At 41.4% G+C, this 22,599-nt stretch overlaps 1 protein-coding gene across 12 annotated transcripts in view; it reads left to right on the top strand.

Annotated features, from left to right (window-relative positions):
- LOC147030460 (uncharacterized) overlaps window positions 1-22,599 on the top strand; it is a 54,713-nt gene that overhangs the window by 5,757 nt on the left and 26,357 nt on the right. For 3 of the 12 annotated variants that reach the window (XM_085874529.1, XM_085874531.1, XM_085874532.1), the window contains 8 exons: window positions 4,947-5,023; window positions 5,130-5,173; window positions 13,200-13,379; window positions 14,603-14,667; window positions 14,790-15,054; window positions 16,040-16,198; window positions 20,206-20,364; window positions 20,453-20,569. In XM_085874529.1, coding sequence (XP_085730655.1) covers window positions 4,995-5,023; window positions 5,130-5,173; window positions 13,200-13,379; window positions 14,603-14,667; window positions 14,790-15,054; window positions 16,040-16,198; window positions 20,206-20,364; window positions 20,453-20,569 — 1,018 coding nt within the window. In that variant the 5' untranslated portion in view covers window positions 4,947-4,994. Of the gene's footprint in view, window positions 1-4,121; window positions 4,347-4,946; window positions 5,024-5,129; window positions 5,174-11,025; window positions 11,241-13,199; window positions 13,380-14,602; window positions 14,668-14,789; window positions 15,055-16,039; window positions 16,199-20,205; window positions 20,365-20,452; window positions 20,570-22,599 lie in introns of those variants that run through there. The other 9 variants (XM_085874526.1, XM_085874533.1, XM_085874525.1 and 6 more) reach the window with 6 other exon arrangements.

The following is a 22,599-nucleotide window of genomic DNA, read 5'->3' as shown; positions in this document are numbered from 1 at the left end:
ATATTCAGCTGGGAGTATGCAAGTAGTGGTGTACCCCAGGCATCAGTTCGAGAACTGTTATCTGATAAACATTTTCAAGTGTTTGTGTGTTTGTTACCTCTGCCACCGAAGGTGGGTAGAGCTTATATTTTCAACCCTGTCTGTCTGTTTGTTTGTGAACAAGATGTCTTAAAAAGATGTGGACGGATTTGGACGAAATTTGGGAGACAGGTTTGGTGTGTGACAAGGAAGAATTGTTTCAATTTTGGTGAAGATCCGAATCTGGATCTGAGATATCTTAATGTGATTCTTCACCATTTGGTGAGTGATCAGGCTAAAACCGATATAGAGCATGATATCTCAAAAAGTTATGTATGGATTCGGACAAAACTTGGTGGACAGGTTGGGTGTGTGAGAACGACGAATCAATTCAATTTTGGTGAAGTTCTGGATCTGGATACGTTAATGGTTTTTTTATTATTATAAGTGATTCTTCACCATTGAGAGATGGGACCAAAAACGATATGTAGCATGATATTTCAGAAAGTCGTGGGGATGAGTTATGACAAATCTAAGTGGATGAGTTGGTTAAGTGACAAGAACAAGCCGATTCCATTTTGGTTAAGTTCCGGATCCAGATCCGGCCTATCACTGGGATATGAAACGTAAACTGTTCAGCCTGGTAGAGATATTGTTATGAATCTGGAAACCATTTGCATTCACACATACAGTTGACCCAAAGTTTAGTTATTTCGTTAAGTATATGTGGATAGTTAGAATCCCTCCCTTATGTCTAATGGGAATTTCATGTGTGCGCTGCGAGTTTCTTTCTTGTTAGTTTTCTACATCAATCCCCTCCACTCCTTCAGCTCTATTACGCACATGTTCAAGGCCACGAACGTAGACGGAGTTTCCATTGCTTCAGAGCCGACTCCGCCCCAGCAAGATGGAATGTTCCTCTCATCCAATCAGGGGTGAGATCGCTTCAGCTTCAGTTCCAACTCCACCCCATCAAGAAAGAATGTCTCCCCTGTCGACACGGGGAAGACAAAGGCACCTCGGAGCTCTGGCTCCACCCCGAGAAGAAAGAATGTGTCTTCGGTCCAATCGGGGTGGACACCGCAACAGCCCACAAAGACCGGAGGTGGCCTTGTCCAATGAGGAGAGGACACCGATCACCCGACGCCCCCCCCCCCCGACCAATGAGAGGGAGAGTTACGAGAGAGCCCGATCTCTCGACCCAGCACGAGGAGATGGGAATTGGTGGCGCGATCCTGACATAGAGGGGGTCTCGTCTCACTTTTGGTTTGTGGTTGGATCGTGCTGGCTGGTGTCTGTCTCTTCACCCTCGATCCTTGGTGCCTGGTGCGTCGTTGATTGTGGGTTCAAGTCCCACCATCCTTGGTGTGCCTGGTTCGTCGTAAAGCTGTTCCACGGTCCCCGAGCTCACAAGTGCGAGTCGGCCAGACCGCACGAGGCGGCCAGGTACCCGACTAGACTCTGACCCCCAGCTTGCCTATTCTCCGTGGCTGGAGGGTCCAATAAAGGCCAGCCGGGTCCATTTCTTCTTGGGTGTGTGTGGCACCAGTCTGTAAGTAAAACTGTTAAGTGATTGCCATTGTACATTTGCCTGCATTTATATTCATGATTAAGTCTGCTCTGTGTTTCCCTCCCTATTGCCTATTGTAAATAAATAACTGTGAAATGTTCCAGTTCGTTGTCTGTGTTTTCTTTCATTGAATCAGTACGGTTCGGGCTTGAGAATTAGTGAGGCCGCTTGTGCCCTAAATTGCTATTTGGACCAGGAGGTTTTGGGAATTCCCGCTCGGTTACGCCGGACCCGAGTCGGTAACAGCGACTCAGTTTGGATGAAGCCTGCTGAGGGTGTGGCTTCCCCGATAGTTAGACGGCGTGGGTACTTAAGTAAATTGGAATAGACAAACAAACCCTACCCCACGCCGTCAAAATATTGGCGACCACGGTCGATTAAGCGGCCCGGCGGCTTCAGAGTTATCCGGGGCGACGACCTTCAATTCTGGGAGTCCGGTGCGAGACGGCCTAACACCTGCCCCATATAGCGGTCATCCTCGTCACCGAACCCGGCACCACAACAGTATGTGCTCTGCTGAGTGCCATTGTAGTTTGTTTGTGTGTATGTTTGTGCATTTGTATGTTATTCTTTCACCACCGAACCATAGCATCAAGAGGCCTCAAATTTTTGGTATAGGTACAAGGTTATAGGCTACAACACATTGGCCTTGACATCTGTTTTGAGGCCACCAAAGGCCACGATAAAATGTATATTGGGATGTACAGTCAGGCAGTGCTTCCACCAGCCCACATGCAAAAATTCATTTTTTAAATCAATGATTTGGATCGTGGAGTTAAGAGTAGGCTTTCCAAATTTACAGATGACACACAGCTTGGAGGTAAGTTAGATAGATGGGGGTAAGGGGTGGGTCATATTCAGCAGAGACAGGAGGGGGGAGGGGATAAAATTTAGGAAATCGCATATCGAGCTTCAGCTCGATAAATAAATAATATATCGAGCTTCAGCCAGGAAGATTATGGATTTGATTGAGATGTTTCAGATAATGAAGGGTATCGACAAAATATGTGCAGAAGAGTTTTTCAGCAGAATATACAGTGATAGGACCAGGGACCGTGGTCTTAAAGTAAAGAAGAGGAGAGTTTGGACAGTAATAAGGCAGGAATCTTTTAATCAGATAGTAGTTAATGCATTGAATGGTCTCCCTGGAGAGGTTGTGCAAGCAGAAACAGAAGATCGATTTAAATTTGTGCTTGATAGGTATCTTGATGTAGTGGAGCTAATAGTACTTAAATATTGGCTTGTTTCACAGGCTTGATGGGCATAATGACCTTCTCTTGCATTGAAGTTACTTGTAACTCCTCAAAAGAAGAAGGATAAAAAAATGAAGGAAGTAATAATAAGCAGAATAAGATCGCAATTTTTTCCACGTAAAATAAATGTCTTAATTTCATTTTATTTTTCTTCTTCTTGAGAAGATTTGCAGAGAAGAAGAGAAAGAGGAGTGTAATAGAAGGAAAGCATGAGAAGTGGACAACCAGGATAAAAGAGAGATTGCGGAAATGGATCTTAGGCCTGAGGCCAAGGCAAACACAATCATAGATTTGACGCCACAGAGTCAAATATAGAGGGGTAAGACGTGTGATCGGACACAAAACGCAATTGAAAACACAAACGAACCAACAAGGAAAGATAGGACAGAGCTGATGCAAAATCTTAGCTGTTGGCAAAGTTTTCAAGAAACAGCAAAAGCACATCCACACCGAAATAGCATACCAGAAATCATTTGGAACAACATTTTTTCACATAGTGCCACAAAGCCCTGGTTTTTATTTGAATGTTATTACTCTGGATGTTCCAAGAGGATGGTGTAGAGGTAGGTACACTTACCTTTGAGCTGTCTAGTATGGGTTCAACACCTGACACGACTTTAAATTGTCGGATTGGTGCTTCGCAGGCAGGGTGTTGCATCAGTTTGCAGTTCCTTGTATGTGGGTTAAGTTGGATGTCCTACCTTCTAACATTAGCTGCTGGAAGTTAAAGATCCCACAGTGTTTTTCAATGAAGGGTAGGCAAGTCATTGCTGGCATCCTGAACAAATTACAAATTCCTGCTCTGGCTACTGCTCAAAAACAAATTCAAACTGCCCAGTGTAATAATTACCATGCGACCGACCGTTAGCATTGTAACCAACTTCAGACATATCACTGAGAGAGACAGAGTGATAATGGATTACATGCAAGGTGAATAACCATCTAACTACCACTGGGAAGGACATGGAAAACTATTCAGTGTATTCCATTGCCATGAGACTTCTTTGGCAGCACACCAATACCTTGGGTATCATCATCATCGTCATCGTCATTGTGACAACACATAAAAGAACTGGAATGAAGCCAAACCTTCAATTTGCTTCCCCACAAAACTTTTCGCCCTTGCATGGATTGAGGATGCCATAATAATGTTAATGTAGTAGTCACTCGTTTTCCACCCTATCGTGACATGTTTTATGTGTGTTAATTACATGGATGTTCCACGATTCTTGATTTGGATACGAATGCAATATGTGCAAATCACCTCGTATCAATTGAATAGAGAAAGACCCAGGGAATGCCATAGCACATTGCTTTTTCCCTTGTTTTGTTGAACATCTAATGTCATCATTTAATGTTTTAAAGGGTTCCCTTTGTGGAAGATTGTGAAATCAACATGAACGAAAAAAAGATCCCCTTTTTGGAAAACTGTGGATTTGACTTAAATGAATTTCTGCTTTTCCAATCTCCAAATGGCCAAAGTTGTGAGGATGTCAAATACTCAGGTATAGCTTGTTTTACTGTAATATATATATTCCATTTTAATAAAATGTGTTTTATACCTGCACTAACTTTGGCTGAGCGACATGGTGGTGGAGCTTTGTAGCATTGTCCTCGCTGATCTGGGTTTGATTAAATAGGTGCTTTGGATTTTGGTCGTTTAATCTACCTTTGGTTGTAATATCACTTTGCAGTGTTGAGAAGGTAGAATGCAGTCCCAACAGGACCTGAAGTATATCCACCTTCATTTTTAGGATCACTTGTTGACGACAAATTTGTGATGTTTTGTTCCACTAAACCAGTGCAGCCTCCAATTGTCTGGGATTCTGACATCTCCAGAATAGATGACTGTCTGACTGCAGACTGGACGAGTTTGTCCAAATCCAAACGAGACGACTGTCTCGGTCCAATGACAAGACTGTCCGACTCCAGTGAAATGATGTCATGCCCGATGACATCATGACTCTGTCTGACCCTGGACTAAATGATTGACTTCAAAATCAGAACCAACTTTCCAGGCTCATATGAGCTGCTAAGTTATTCAAAATAATGGGACATGGTGTGTCATGATAATTATTACTAACTTTGGATTTCTCATTGTACAGGAACTTTGTCTCCAGTTCTTGGAATATCTCCTCAGGGGATATCAAGTGATGCAAGTTTTCTCTCTGATAAACACAAGGTACCATTTTATATGCCTTACTTTGGCAGTTTATGTGGTTTATTAAAACTAACACAAAAACAAATACATTTTGATAAAATAATGAAAAATCCTCTGACTTTTGCAGCATTCACAAGGACCAGGTGAATCTCCTTCGATTATTGGAGAACGGTAATTCAACTTTATGTTCTTGTTTTGCATATTTTTAAAATCTCATCTCTTTCCCAGGTTTGTATGTCTGTGTCAAGTTTTGCCATGTCCTTCATTAGGCAGCTATTCGTTATTTTGCAAGGTTGAACCACTGCTTGACTTACTGCAGCTATGTTGCAACTACTGCTCACCTAAAATTGACTTGATTTATCTACAGATGTAATTAATCCTCCTCCAAGCAGCAACAGATGCATAATGAACAAGAAAAAGAGGAGCAATAAGAGATTGCAGATCCTCACCAGGACTTGTCTTGTGTGGTGTTTGTGTAGATTCGTATGGTGTATTTTGTGTGGAGATTGGGTATTGGTGTGTTACATAATTAATAAGGGACATAATTAGAACTGCCACTTTATAACTGCTGGCAGTGATGACCGGGTACCAAGACATCCTGCTTTAATGCAACCCCGCTTTGTTTGGACACCTGACCCTGACCCATTATGTTTTTCATTAATATTCAATTGAATTTAGAATGGGATTACAATAAATTCGATTCAAATCAAATGGAAGACCAAATAGGTACAGTCCTGCAATGGAGTTATCAGAAGGAATCCAAGCAAGCAAAAAGCAAGGATGAAGTCATCAGGAGGAATCTGGATAGGATTTGCATTTCAGCTGCTACCCCTCTCCCCTCAAACCCATCTAGGCACATCTAAGTGAGCCTTTTTCAAAAAAAAACTCTGCCTGCCTGACCATGTGTCCAATCAAGTTGAAATTTAAAACATTTATTCTCCATCATTGCTCAATCATAATTGTGAAGTTTCATATCGATTGATTAAGTGGTTCCAGAGAAAACATTGTTTAATATTTTCTTCCATCCAATATGGCTGCCAAACCATGTGACCTATCAATTATTCCTAAACAAACTTGCACACCCAAGGCTTGGGGAACATTTGTGTGAAGTTTCCTCTCATCTGTCCAGACATTCTGGAGAGGTTTTGGTATTTTTAGCAGCGTCTCGCGTCGCGAACGCTGCTCATAGAGAGCTCGGCGTTGTTGTTGTTGTTGTTGTTCTTTCTTCTTGCTTCTTTCTTCTTGCTTCTTTCTTCTTCCTTCTTCCTTCTTCCTTCTTCTTCTTCTTCCAAAACCTTAATCTCGAGGACTCGGCTCTTGTATATACAAGATCCGGATCTCCTTAAATACTGAGCACATGTACACATCCTCACATAGACGGTGCCTTTTGAGAGCATCTATCATAAACTTTTAAATATATTCGGACATTTGCTTTAAAGTTTCGAAAAGTTCACGTTACTATTTAAAGATTATTCCATTTATCGTATTGTAATTCCGTAAATACATTATTTATATCGTAAATACGTAAAGACATTATGAGGAGTTTCGCTATTGGCTTAATCAAGGCACGTGACGAAATATCAGAAGTTGTTTTTTTTTAAAAATTTTTATTTTTTTTTTAGCCGACAAAATCTTTAGGACGCTGCTCGTGGACACATTTGTCCTTGTTTTTTAAATAGGTTTAGGGCAAATACAATGTGGCTGCCAAACCATGTGACCTATGATGTCATATGTGTGAACGTTTTGTTCCTCATGGATAGGTGGTCACATGTGTAAAGTTTCACATTGATCTATTCTGCCACTTCAGAGAAGATTTTTGAAGTTTTTTCTTTTTTAATTTTTGGCTGCCGAATCACGTTACCGATGATGTCATCAAATTTTTTTCTGTGGACCATTTTATCCTGAGATGACCCACAAACATTTTCATACTGATCAGATGTTGCGTTCTACATATGCAATTATGACGTCATAAGGAAGGCACCAATTACGTCATAAAAAATCACACTTGTTCCTCATGAGGAGTACTTGCCGTTTGCCAAATTTCAATTTTTTCCTTGGTGTGGTTTTAGAGATACAAAGGTCTGTTTTTCCGTCTTTCCAACATGGCTGACGTCACAATTATAATTACAACATATATATATATATATATATATATATATATATATATATATATATATATATATATATATATATATATATATATATATATATATATATATATATATGAGTAGTCGCACGTATGGTGAAAATTTCGTCTCAATCTGACAAGCGGTTGCAGAGAAAAACACGAAAGTTCTGTGCGGAAGCAAACAAAGAAACAGACAGACAAACAAACAAATGAAAAATTACTCATAGAGTGACACTTGGCAAAACGGAACGTCACTCAGAAGAGCACAAACCTCCGCCAGGCTGAATAGTTTATATTTTGTATGCCACTGATAGGTTGGATCTGAATCCGGACCTTAACCAAAATCAAATCGACTTGTTCTTGTCAACTTACCAACTCTACCACCTTGTTTTGTCGTAACTCGTCTACAACTTTTTGAGATCTCATGTGATACATAGTTTTTGGCCCCATCTCTCAGTGGTGAAGAATCACTTGAAAAACTATTGGGTCTGAATTCGGATCTTCACAAAAATCTAATCAATTTGTCGTTGTCACACATCCAACATGTCCACCAAGTCTAATCTGAATCCATCCACAACTTTTTGAGATCTCATGCAATGTCGTTTTTTCCGCAATCTCTCAATGGTGAAGAATCACTCAAAAATTCTCAGTTCTGGATCTGGATTAGCATCTTCACCAAAATTAAGGGTTGCTGTCCTTGGCTGGTCAATAACACACAGAAAAAAATTCAGAACGATTGCTTGAAAACTGTGGCCACAGACAGACAGACAAATGCTACAGACCAACATACTTGGCAAAAATAATTTTTCGCCGAGTAACAAACAAATACACGTATCCAAACACAGGGTAAACAAACAAACGAACCCAAATGCAGGTCTCCTTTAGTGAGGGTAACTAGATTGGCACTCGAGAGAGCATCTCCTCCTACCAGGCTTAACAGTTTTCGTTTTGTATTCCACTGATATTTTCAGTGGAATAATATGGTGGACATGTTGGATGAGATCTGCATCCTGACCTGAACCAAAACCTAATCGACTTGTTCTTGTCACCGACCCAACTCATCCACCAAGTTTTGTCATAACCCGTCCAATACATTTTGAGATATTGTGCTACATATCGGTTTTGGCCCTATCTCTCAATTATGAAGAATCACTTTAAAAATATCAAAAATTCTCCTCTTTAGATCTGGATCTTCAGCAAAATCGAATACATTCGTCCCAACCTGTCCACCAAGTTTTGCCTGAATCCATCCATAACTTTTTGAGATATTCTGCTCACAGACAGACAGACAAACAGACAGCGGTGAAAACATAACCTCCATCCACGTTTGGTGCAGAGGTAATGACTGGTGTGTATCTTTCAACCAAAGTAGGCCACCATGTGCTTTGATAAAACTAGCAGATACCCATCTACGGCCGGTATGGGGGACAGGACTCGGTTACGGTAGTTTCTTTGGATGTTTTGCGCCACATTCAACAGCTCAGTTCATATTGGTGGCGTGTCTGGGTGCCCTTGGTAGCCTTTGAGACCGGTCACTTCAGATTGTTGGCCTTGACACATAGTGCCGGATGAGTAACACGAACTATTTGACATATTCATCGTTTCTATATTACCCCCCTTAACAGATTAACAACATGACAGGATAAAAGTCGTAAATGCTGAGTTGAACAAACGTCCTGAACTCATGGACTTGGTTAAGTAAAGCATGTCGTCTGGGACCCGGCCATCGGTTTACCGCCGAACGCTGCTGATTGTGACGTCATCGATTCCCTCTTTGAAAATTCTATCTATATTCGATTTTTTTGAATCCACTATCACCTGCATAAATACATGGAACACATAATGTGAAGATTTCGGAAGTATGAACAGAGTATGTTCAGAGAAAAGGTGTTAGAAGTTCCAGGCTTACTCCCATTATATTATGATTCACTTTACTTAACCTTGCAGCTTATTTAGTGCACTGCAGAACTAAGCTCCCCCCCCCCTCAGCATGGTCTATTCTGCCATATTCAATCCAACTGGAAAGCCTGGTGTTGGCTTTGTGGTTAGGGTGGCGGCTTGGGATCCTAGAGTCCTGAGTTCGAGCCCCGTTTACCACTGAATTAACACCAGGAGGTTGACTCAGGCTGTCATCCTTCCGAGGTAGGTGAAATGAGCACCAGTGCACTGGTAAGGGGGACACTGCATCAGCGGCATAGCCGTGTCCCAACCAATGATGCAACCAGCACCCACAGGCTACACTCGATAGAGAGAGAGAATCCACCTGGAAACCATTGTACTTCAGTCAATTGTTCAATTTCATCTCTCCAAATGATCTTTGGTTGACGTTTGCTTCTTCTGAGGCTTTCTACAGGCTGATGGTTTGTAATACTTGTTGTCCATTCTTCTTGCTACATGTCCAGCCCAATTGCATTTCAGTTTCTTTATTATAACCAGAATGTAAAGGAATTTTATTTTCTGTCTGATCCATTTGTTTCTCCTCTTGTTATGCTGAGACAGTATTTTTCCATGGTGCTTTGCATGCTCATCAATTTTTGCTCCATTGTCTTTACTGGAGACCAAGTTTCAATGCCCTCGGTCATTGCTGGAAGAGTACACTGATTGTAAACTTTCCTTTTCAGACACAAATAGTTTGCTTTTCATGACTTTTTTTTGTTATTTTCCAAATGCTGACCTTCCTGTTATTGTCAGTCTCTTCACACATTCAAAGTGATCCGTTTCCCTCTGCATGAGTTGTCCAAAGTAATTCAAGGATTACCAGGAGAAAATTCCAAATTTCCTTGTCAAAATCCCACAACTGGTCAAAATGCCTATCTGTGACATTAATGTATGTTTCTCAGCTAATCATCAACAAGTCAGGGCTCTCTCCATAAGAAACATCTGAAGATTCATAAAAGTTGCATTCATTGCATGGGCTAGCAGGATAGTTTAGACTTTAGAAGTACGTACAGTCACCTCTGAGCCATTTTGTCTGAGTTTGAATCTCAATCCAGCAACAAACTGTTGCCCTGGGTTTTTTTTTTTTTTAAATCAATAAATGATTTGCATTCAGTGTGATGCATCAAACGATGTACCATCCATTGGAAGGTGTTAAACTGGAGGACCCGTCTGCGAGCATTAGTCGTTGGTGGATGTTATATATCCCACAGTGTTTTTTGTGATGAATCGGAGAGTTATTGCCAGCACCCTGAACAAATCACAACTTGCTCTGAGTGACCTCTTGGAAGGCCATGGCAAATCACCTTCCTTCACCTTTACCAAGAGACTGCTTGCTTCGGCAGCACTGACATTCTGTAAAGAGTAGGGCACTTTGATGATGATAATTATAATGACTAGCATAACCCGCACTCTGCGCGACATGTTGGGGTGGGTGTGTTTGAGAAAGGAACTGATGCAGAGTATCAGTAGTAATTTTACTTTAATGCAGTAAGTGGAATACGATTTCACTGTTTCAGAACCATTTTATTTACTTTTTTTTGTACCATGCACCTCATATGCTCTTTGAGATAATGTAAGCCGAATATCACGTTACTCGAGCGCAGAACAAAGTCGAAGATGGCGCGACACGAAACCACAAACTCGGAAATAATATATAAGATGCATCAAGTGGCCAACAGTGAATTTTCTTTTTCAAGGAGCGAATCAAAATTATTTCTTTGATAAGAATAAGAATTGGCAATTCTCAGTTTTTGAAATGCAAAATCTGTTTCACTTTAAAACAAACTTTTTTGCAACAATTTTCAAATAACAGCAATAAGACGTGGAATTTGTTTTAACTGTTATAAAATCGTATCATCACAAACCTTTTCAGTTCACGTTCAATTGCACACTTTATTATCTTTCTTTAATCTGTATTCACTTGTTCTCATTATTGGCACTCTGAATGTCACATCAGAAAACTCCTGACCACGTTCACAGACCTTTGTGGAAAGGACTTTGAAACATTGCCTCACACATATGACTTGCTGCAAACAAATGAACATTTTCTACTTCCTGAGGATGATTTATTTGATGTGGCTGAACAACTTAAGTTGGATACAAACTTAAATGAACAAGACTCCCATGATGCGATTTTAAATGAACAAGACTCCCAGTCAACTTGCATCTCTGGTAAGGCTTAACTCTGATCCAACACTGATCAATGTTTGTACAATCTTGCTGCTGCCGATGAAGTTCCATAGCATATATGAAAAGTCAATTACTTTATATTATTTGCTCGAATAATCAGTTCTGTTGCAGAAAATGGATCTCCTGAGTTGAATCTATGCAATGGTTATATGATCAGCAGATTTGATTGACTGCTGCTATTATTATTATCATTATTATCTTTATTACCCCATGTAAGCGAAGTGAAAAACGGAGTTAAACATTTGGTTCACGTCTGTCCGTCCATCTGTCTTATCAGTTTATGATCATCATTTTATGATCGAGGAGAACTTATTTGAATTGAACATGAATAGGAAGACAAGTTTGTTGGTTGGCTTTGAATTCATGCCAACCGCACATGTGCAAAGGAGTGAGATATTTTTACTCTCTCTGGCTGCCTGGCAGACAAACAAAATTCCAAACAGGAAACTTGCTGTTTATAAAGGACACAAACATGCACGAAGAACGAATGTAACGTCTTAGATAGGGTAATGTAATAGACATTGGGTAAACTGGTGGTAAAACCCAGAATTAATTAATTATATGCCTTTAAACCCGTTTGAACCTTTATTCATATGGAATTATATACTTGAACACTGTCAAACACAAATCACCTTCATAATACTTCCAAGAACCTCCAGTTTTGCAGTACATTACTTGGACAAGTTATACAGAGTTATGAATGTAATCGGAGCTGGGAAGCGGGAGTGGCATGTGAGAGAGTGCAGTTTCAAGGGGAAGAAGAGGAAGCTACCGATATGGCTATGCACGATTCTGATTTACACTGCATTCGATGGTGATCAATAAAGCCGCTATCTCCTAAACTGACTCGATGTCATCTTATTACAGTGTATAAGGGTAATGTACGAGGTGTGTTCAAAAAGTATCCAACCTTAATTTTTCGTGCGTAAACAAATGAAGCTAGGGAGGCATGGTTTGGTGCACGTATGTAGGCGATCCTAATCCGTATGCGTAAATATTTTCCCGCCTGCAGAAGCTGTCAGTCACCGACAGACCGCTGATGAGTGAGGAAGTGTGAGCGCCGTCGGATTTTCGTTTTTGACAAAATGACAGAAAAACTTCAACAACGCTACCGCATCAAATTTTGTGTAAAGCTTGGCGACTCCCAAGTGGAAACGATCCGCAAGATTCAACAGGCCTTCGGGAACGAAGCAATGGGCACCACACAGATAAAAGAGTGGTTCAACCGCTTCAAAGATGGTCGCACATCAGTGGAAAGTGAAGCATGTTCTGGTAGGCCCTCAACATCCCAAAATGAGATCGTCATTGACCAAGTGAGGACCCTGCTGATGCAGGATCGTCGAATCACGATCAGAGAACTTGCAGACGAGGCGGGCGTCAGCATTGCATCCGTTCATTCCATTGTGACTGAGGATTTGGGCTTAAGGAGAATCTCAGCGAAGTTCGTGCCAAAGCTGCTAACGATCGAGCAGAAGCAACTCCGTTTGGAGATCGCACAGGACATGCTGGAGACTGTGAACAGCGATCCCAACTTCTTCAACACAGTGATCACTGGCGATGAGACCACAGTGATCCGTCATTTTGTCAAAAACGAAAATCCGACGGCGCTCACTTACACTTCCTCACTCATCGGCGGTCTGTCGGCGACTGACAGCTTCTGCAGGCCGGAAAATATTCACGCATACGAATTAGGATCGCCTACATACGTGTACCAAACCACGTCTCCCTAGCTTCATTCGTTTACGCACAAAAAATTAAGGATGGATACGTTTTGAACACACCTCATATAAGGCACTAAACTTCCAGATGTTTATAAAACGATCTTTAAAATCATTATTTTTATTAAAACTGAAGTATATACTTCAACACTGCACATGCTCTTGCATTCTCCATACTCTCGAATTATTATATATTGTATGATTGCACGTCTTTTTGCCACAGATCAAGAGATGACTCCAAACATTGTGACTGATGGTGCTAATACCAAATTGGCTTGTGGAATTAAGAATGACAAACTGAATTTGATCGAGGTTGAACAGAAGCAAGCACATCCAAAGCACTTCCATGATGAACTCTTTGCAATGCAACACAGAAATGATTTGGCATGCCTAAGTTTCAAAGGTTTGATGAAAGTTTAAATAAATGTTTCAACTTTCCTGATTTCAGTATATACAGTACTAGAACAGAGCATAAAATGTTGCAACATTTCAGTTGGATTTGTGAAATTTGCATGAGCTTTAGAAATGAATGAAAACACATTTGATTAGTTGGTTGGATGGGCCTGAGGCAGATGAGATGGGATACATTTATATTGTATAAATCTCTGACAGCGAGATGAAAAGAAAATGTTGCTAAAAATATGGGACTTTAAAGAAATCTTACAGATGAATCTCAAAGTGCCACATTGGACATCATTTAAGTTTCTTGATTTTATGGTTTGTTTATTGGAAAAATAACTTTTCTTTTAGTTTTTTTTCCAACTTTGTAATTCAAATAACTTTTTTCCATTTGTATTTCAACCCATCTTTCTTCGGCACAAAATAAAACCGTACATCAATAATATCTCTGTAACTGACAGAATGGTGCAACGGCAGCACCAACTCTCAACTCAACCCAATTTTAAACTCTCATATTGATGCATTGCAAACAGAATGTTGCACCACAAAGTGATCCATCCCTCACATGGATGTCATCCCCTCTGCTTATCATCAACTGGTGTACATTAGATGTGATATTCACAAAGAGATGGAACCCTGAACAAATTCAAAATTCCTGCCAAAATCGACTTCAGTCAAACGTATTCAGACTTCAGTCAAACACTTCAGACCAGAACCCTAGTCAGCAAGTTCTTGAAAGACTTGGGACCAAAAATTTCCTCTGCTGGGTCCACAAGAACATGTGAATAATTGGGACTTTTAAAAGAAGTAATATATCAATAATTCATGTGACCATTTTGATTATCTGACACATTTTTATTCAATTTTGAATTGCTATTGTACCGGTATGCCTGGTGTTCATTTAATTGTTAGGCTGGTTGGCTTAGGATCTGAGGAATCTTAGTTCAAATCCCACTCGGCTGTTGAATTTATACCAGGTGGGGTTGACTTTGCCTGTCATCCTTCCGAGGTTTGTAAAATGAGTGCCAGCTTGCTGGTTTACTGTGTCGGAGTGGTGACCCGTCCAGGATTGTGTCCAATAGCCAACGAGACTGCTTAGGCAGTACCAACACTGCACAAAGTATGGTCCCAGTGGATGGATGGGTGGATTGTACCGGTACTGGATTTATAAATTTATGAACTCTAATATTAAACTCGTTACTAATTTTTTTTTTTTGTTCATTTTAGAATCTTCACAGCAGACAAATCATTGTGAGCAAGATGTTGCAGCTGATATTATTCAGGACCATGAGGTTTGTTAGGTTTGTTATATACATGTTCATGTTTTTGATTAAATGATTGCTCATATTTTTTATTGTTCATATTGTGCAGTATTTTGAAAGCTTGTGAACTTTTCGACTATTTCTGCATGCAGAAATCACAATATGATGAAGATGTCAGCTTGCTGTCAGGATTCCCAAGGTTGATTAATCAAATGAAGTCACCTGATCAGGTTCAGGATAGGCTTCAGGAAGATGTTTCCTTTAAGTCAGGAATTTTTATGCAGCCAAAACATCAAGTCATCACAAACACTTCTGGATTATCTATGCTGGAAAACCATTTTGGTGCAATGAAAGACATACAGATACAAACAGCAGACAAAAACAACAAATTTACGGACTCATCAACAAAACTGCTTGGTACAAAAGGTTTTCAAATTATCGTAAATTATAACACTATCATTATTGTTATAAAAGTGCCTATCAAACATGTTTTATTTCTATATTTATATGGTTATTGTGAAAATTAGCAAAAATAACATGTTAATTCAATTATAAATGAAGAAGCAAAGAAACTTAATTTGTATATGTGGGAAAAATACATGCCCAAGCCAGGAATCAAACCCAAGTTCTCTGCTAAACTACACCAGTACTCCACCAGTGGAGCAGTGTTTTTTTTTTTTCTGCCAACCATGTTTTTTCCACATCTACATATTAATTTTGTTTGCCTGTTAATTTATATTTGCATTACTATGCCCCTGTGGTGAATAATAGCAGTCATGGAATTGGCCCCCCATGGGGGGGGGGAAGACATCGTGAACAGGCCATTGTTGCTTCAATGGTTGGCAAAGTGAGTGTCCCGGAAACAGCGGCAGAGAGTGGCATCTCAACACGATGTGTAAGCGTAACCCGCTAGTGTATATATAAATATATTACACAAAAATTTCTGCAAGAATTCACTTCTCCTTGGAGAGGTAGATAATGAAAGAGAGGAATATAGAGATGAAAGAGAAGAAAAAGCAAGAATTAGAATGAATAAAGATAATTGTTAATTAATTCAATAATAATAATTAGAAAGAAATGTGAAAGGAACAAAGCACAAAGATGTTGGGAATAACCCAGACAGATATATTTCAGCAGTTACTCCCCAACCTCAAATGCAGCAACATGTACAAGCTACCAGAGCTCTGTTTTGTCCATGCTCTATTCTATAAAAATGCTTACATAAAGCAAAAAAGCAGCATATACCATTTGCAAATCTTTGGTCAGACTCAACCAAGGTCGGGTTCAAAACACTAACCTCCCAATAAGAGAGTACATGCTCTAACCAATGCAACACCGAGTCTGTTATAAAATAAATTACATTGTGTATTTTAAAGTAGCCTTTCACACTTTCATTTTGAAGGTTGCAGGGTGAGTGAAATGCCACAAAGGAAATCACTTCGGTTACTGGAGAGAAGAGTTGACCCAAACAAAAAAAAATACGTTCGTCACGAAATACCTTCAACAAAAACTCTGGAGAACACCACTACCAAGTGCAACACCCCCAGCGTCAAAAACAAGGGTAATACATCTACAATAAAACAAGTTATTTTGCATATCGAGTAGATATACAACTGATCTTGCTCATGGTGTTTTGCTTGAAATTGCAGAGAAGCGGAATGGCAAAGGTGAAATTAAGCTCCACTTTGCTGCTAGATCCGGACATGCTGATGTGGTGAAAAATTTTATTCTACAGCAGTGGGATGTGGATGTTGAGGACTTCGCAGGTATTTCTTTCTGTTTTTAAGGAAATTATCTCTGTTTTACAAGTAAAGTATTTTTTTCCCCTCATGTGTTTTTTCTAATCAATCAAAGACCATTTCACTGGTGTCAAAACCATTCACACGCTTGCGAATATGCCTATCATGTTGATGGTTAAACAAAAATCCCATTGATTCTTAAAATGCCAACTTTGACAATACGTGATTAAAACGACATATGGATGCTAAATAAGGCTCTTTCAAACCTTGAGAAAGAGCTGAAACGGATGAAGAAGAACGATATCAAACCTTGAAAAGGCACATACTCAGGTCCCCAGCATCAATTGTGACGTCATATCAAACGAAGAAGAAGAATTGTGACGTCAATCGTGCAAAAAAAAGAAGATTTGTGACGTTATAGCACCTTGTCTTGTCATTGGTTGATAAATAAATGGCCATAACTTGGGAACCACTTGGCCGATTGATATCAAACCTTGAAAAGGCACCTACTCAGGTCCCCAGCATCAATTGCGACATCATATCAAACGAAGAAGAAGAAGAATTGTGCCGTCAATCGTGTAAAAAAAAAACATAAAAATAAATAAATAAAAGAAGAATTGTGACGACGTCAATCATAGCACCATGTCCTGTCATTGGTTGATAAATAAATGGCCATAACTTGGGAACCACTTGTCTGATTAATATCAAACCTTGAAAAGGCACATCCTCAGGTCCCCAGCAATATACCTGGCAAGTTTCAATTAGATTGGACCAGTGGTTGTTGAGAAACAGCGGTTGCAGACACAGACACACACACACACACACACACACACACACACACACACACACACACCCACACACACACACACACACTGCTGGAATTATATATAGATAACACTCGGTGGTGCATTGGTTTGAACATCTACTCTCTTGTTGGGAGGTTAGTGCTTTGAACCCCCTTGGTTGAGTCTGACCTAAGATTTTCAAATGGTATATGCTGCTTTTTTGCTTCATGTTAGCATTTTGAAAGAATAGAGCATGGACAAACAAACAGACATCTGGTAGCTTGTACATGTTGCTGCATTTGAGCTTGGGGAGTAACTGCTGAAATATATCTGTCTGGGTTATTCCCAACATCTTTGTGCTTTGTTCCTTTCACATTTCTTTCTAATTATTATTATTTAATCAATTAATAATTATCTTTATTCATTCTAACTAGCCGAAACCCCGTCACAGACAGATTCCGTTCATTCAACCACCCTCACCAGCTCACCCATACTCGAGGGACATGGACTGGACAGGGCGTGCTTGCCCCCGCCTACTCATCCCCCTGACCGTGCCCCATCCCCCCCGCCTTCAATTTGCTTACCCCCGCCCAAAAATTTAATTACCCCGGCCCCGCCTCCTCACTCCCCGCACACACACACAAACTGGTCTCTTGATTCCCCACCCCACTTGCCCCTGGGCCCCTGCCCCCCTGTCCACCCCCTCACATTCAACCCTGCTTAATTCACCCCAGCCCCCGCCCACTCATCCCCCACCCCATTTCCCGCTTTCAATTTGCTTACCCCCGCCCAGAAATTTGCTTACCTTGCCCCCCGCCTCTTCACTCCCTGCCCCCGTCTCTTCACTCCTCGCCCCCATTTCAACGAAAAGTGTTTATTCTGCTTCAGAGTTGAAAGTTGACTATTGCCACTATGTGTGATGCACTCTTACAGGTACGAAGTTTCTTTCAGTCCAGGTCACAGTACTGAGAAAAACGTGACGCGACCGCTAGGAGGAGCACAAAATTGGTCCTTCAGTATTAATATATAGAAGATACAATGTTTCTTGTTACATTTTTTTGTGTCAAATTCACATTCTGAGGTAGTCAGCATGTGCAGAAGAGGGTTTTACATTGCAGACGCTATTTTCGAGGAGTGGAATTACACCTCTCAGCAGTGACGGTCTGTCGACAACAGACGTAATGACGTCAGCGAATGACCAATGATGTCATGACGTCCTGACGCCTCTCAGCGGTGACGTCACACGTCGCCATGTAAACGAATGTAAAACGAAAAGTGTTTATTCTGCTTCAGAGTTGAAGTTTGACTATTGGCACGATGTGCGATGCACTCTTACAGGTACGAAGTTTCTTTCAGTCCAGGTCACAGTACCGAGAAAAACGTGACGCGACCGCGAGGAGGAGCACAAAATTGGTCCTTCAGTATTAATATATAGATTCTTGCTTTTTCTTCTCTTTCATCTCTATATTCCTCTCTTTCATTATCTACCTCTCCAAGGAGAAGTGAATTCTTGCAGAAATTTTTCTGTAATATATATTTATATATACACTAGCGGGTTACGCTTGCACATCGTGTTGGGATGCTACTCTCTGCCGCTGTTTCATAAGTCTGATTTGCATTCAGGAATGGAACAATTACGGTCAGCAATATTGAAATTGTCACCCTATCATCTAAATGTAGAAAATTATGTTTAAAGGATGACTTTAGTCACAGATTTCACACGAGCTATGGCAGGTTAAAAGTGACCTGCGAGTCAAACCGAATCAGTAGAAACGCACACACAGTACATGCGCAGAAGCCTTATTTAGCATCCATATGTCGTTTCAATTCACGTATTGTCAAAGTTGGCATTTTAAGAATCAATGGGATTTTTGTTTAACCATCAACATGATAGGCATATTCGCAAGCGTGTGAATGGTTTTGACACCAGAGAAATGTTCTTTGATTGATTAGAAAAAACACATGAGGGAAAGAAATACTTTACTTGTAAAACAGAGATAATTTCCTTCAAAACAGAAAGAAATACCTGCGAAGTCCTCAACATCCACATCCCACTGCTGTAGAATAATTTTTTTCACCACATCAGCATGTCCCGATGTGTGGTTGTTTCTGGCACGCGGTTTGATTTTTTTTTTCCACGTACAGCTGTTGAGATCAGGTTCCACCGCTGATTGAGATCTAGCAATGTCCACACTGATCATGGTAGGGAAGAGCCTTTAATTCACATCAAACACGGCCATGGAGAGAAAGACAGCATACATGCAGTCCGTCAGTTCAATCTAACTCTGCCAGCTTGGCACTCTGGCTTGCCTTATATACAATTTGCCTTGCCCTTGTGGGGCCATCTGGTTTCCTGATTGGCCCAGCTCCCATCACTGTTTTCTATTGAGACTTTGTTCCCAAAGATCAATTTCCTCCAAGGTGAAAAAGCCTGGTGCTGGCTTCCTCCCTTTGGGTTCTGAAAGCCATCTGGTTTGGTCATTATCCAGCCAGGGTGTCAGGAAGACGGCTTACTTCTTAAGAGCCTTTACATTCCTTTCTTTATTCTACTCCTTGGAAAGTGGAAGCAGCTGTTGAGCTGTGTCAAATAGCACTGATTTATGATCGGGCTTCCTTCGGCTCAAGGCTTGTTTATGACCGAGCTTCCCTTGGCTCAAGGTTTATTTACGATCGGGCTTCTCTGGGCTCAAGGTTTACAGGCTTATTTACGATCGGGTTTCCCTTGGCTCAAGGCTTATTTACAAGGGCAATAGAAAAAGCCAGATGCTCAGCTGTGTCACAAAGAAAGAGACTACATGCTTTGGATATTAACACAGCCAAAGAACTGCAGCTGTTAAGAGTACTCTATAATGAATGCTTTTGGCTCTTTCTTTTACTTTTGATTTTTAAAAGGTAATTCTGCTAACAAATGGCTATTCTCAGCTTGGGAGATATACAATCTCTCCACACAGCCACGCACGTACGGGCACGCACGTACGGGCATGATCTAGTAAAATAAATTACATTGTATATTTTAAATAGCCTTTCACACTTTCATTTTGAAGGTTGCAGTGTGAGTGAAATGCCACAAAGGAAATCACTTCGGTTACTGGAGAGAAGAATGGACCCAACCAAAAAAAAATACGATCGGCACGAAATACCTTCAACAAAAACTCTGGAGAACACCACAACCATGTGCAACACCCCCAGCGTCAAAAACAAGGGTAATACATCTACAATAACACAAGTTATTTTGTATATCGAGTAGATGCACAACTGATCTTGTTCATGGTGTTTTGCTTGAAATTGCAGAGAAGCGGAATGGCAAAGGTGAAACTAAGCTCCACTTTGCTGCGAGATCGGGACATGCTGATGTGGTGAAAAAATTTATTCTACAGCAGTGGGATGTGGATGTTGAGGACTTCGCAGGTATTTCTTTCTGTTTTGAAGGAAATTATCTCTGTTTTACAAGTAAAGTATTTTTTCCCCTCATTTGTTTTTTCTAATCAATCAAAGAACATTTCACTGGTGTCAAAACCATTCACACCCTTGCGAATATGCCTATAATGTTGATGGTTAAACAAAAATCCCATTGATTCTTAAAATGCCAACTTTGACAATACGTAACTTGAAACGACATATGGATGCTAAATAAGGCTTTTGTGCATGTACTGTGTGTGCGTTTCCACTGATTCGGTTTGACTCGCAGGGCACTTTTAACCTGCCATAGCTAGCGTGAAATCTGTGATTAGAGTCATCCTTTAAACATAATTTTCTACATTTATATGATTGGGTGACAATTTCAAGTTTGCTAACCATAATTGTTCTATTCCTGAATGCAAATCAGACTTATGAAAAAAGGAAAATGAGGAATTGTCTCGCGGCAGCCATGGTTATAACACATACACGAACAGATGCTTTTGCTTTCACCAGTATATCGAAAAATCTAGTATAGTTTCTCTTGTGACCCCAGAACCAATTAAATATATACATATATACTGGAAAATACAACCCACCGTTTCGCTGACTGGAATATTGAGGGTGGGGGGACAAATATGGAGGGGGAAGCAAGGAGGGGTGGAGGAGTGAGGATGGGAGAGGAGGAGTGGGGGAGCAAGGGAAGATGGAACAGCGAGGAAGGGGATGGGTGGGGAGAGCAACACCTCACCGAACGTCGCTATATACTCTGGGAGGAGGGGTGGAAGATAGGAGGGGGTCGTAGGGAAGGGTTTGGGACGAGGTAAGTATGAGAGGTGGGGTTCTGGATCTGCATTGGTGGGGGGGAAAAAATGGTGGTGATGACTTGATGGTGAGAGTGGGGGAGGGGTTCTCGACTTGCATTTGCTAGTGGGAGTTGTGGAGAAGGAGAGGGGGGTAGTACATGATTGAATAAAATAGGGTACATTAAAAGAGCACGTTAATACAGCAAGGGGAGACCTCCCAAAGATGTCAATGGTGGGAGGAAAGGAGAGGGGAGGGGAGGGGGTTTGGGATGAGGTAAGCATGAGGGGAGGGAGAGGGAAGGCAGCATGAAGGGAGGAGAAGGGAATGGTGATAGAACATGCCCAAACTGCAACATTTTCTTTTTAGCTGCCGGGTTCCACATAAAACTGGGCAGGAGCATTTAAAACCCATGCAATCTACCTGGCAAACACCTACCTGCATCAAGCATGCTCGCACATGCAGCGAGCATTGCACACCTCTGGTCAGCTCACTCCAAATCTGATTCGTATGTGCTACACTCTGGGGAAGCTGTTTTAAATTCAAAACGAAACAGTCAGTGCTTAAAAGTCCTCATAACAGAGGGAAGGGAGGGATGGGTTCGAGAGAGAGAAGGAGAGGGGAGAGGGAGAGAGAGATGGGGAGAAAGAGAAAGAGAGAGAGAGAGGTGGGGAGAGAGAGGTGGTGGAGAGAGGTGGGGGGGGAGAGAGAGAGAGAGAGAGAGAGAGAGAGAGAGAGAGAGAGAGAGAGAGAGAGAGAGAGAGAGAGAGAGATATGGGAGAGGGGAGAGAGAGGTGGGAGAGGGGAGAGGGGGAGAGAGAGGTGGGAGAGGGGGAGAGAGAGGAGTGGGAGAGGGGAGAGAGAGGGGTGGGAGAGGGAGAGAGAGAGAGAGAGAGAGGGAGAGAGAGAGAGGGGTGGGAGAGGGAGAGAGAGGGGAGGGAGAGAGAGGGGTGGGAGAGGGAGAGAGAGGGAGAGAGAGAGGGGTGGGAGAGGGAGAGAGAGAGGGGTGGGAGAGGGAGAGAGAGGGGTGGGAGAGGGAGAGTGAGGGGTGGGAGAGAGAGAGGGGTGGGAGAGAGAGAGAGAGAGAGAGGGGGAGAGAGAGAGAGAGAGAGAGAGAGAGAGAGGGGTGAGAGAGAGAGAGGTGGGAGAGAGAGGTGGGAGAGAGAGGTGGGAGAGAGAGGTGGGAGAGAGAGGTGGGAGAGAGAGGTGGGAGAGAGAGGTGGGAGAGAGAGGTGGGA

Source organism: Eptatretus burgeri, chromosome 3 (assembly GCF_056783735.1).
Source record: "Eptatretus burgeri isolate ZD-2024b chromosome 3, Ebu_testis_v1, whole genome shotgun sequence".
Taxonomy (NCBI): Eukaryota; Metazoa; Chordata; class Myxini; order Myxiniformes; family Myxinidae; genus Eptatretus; species Eptatretus burgeri.
Note: the sequence above shows the minus strand (reverse complement) of the source record. Positions and strands in the feature narration are given on the sequence as shown.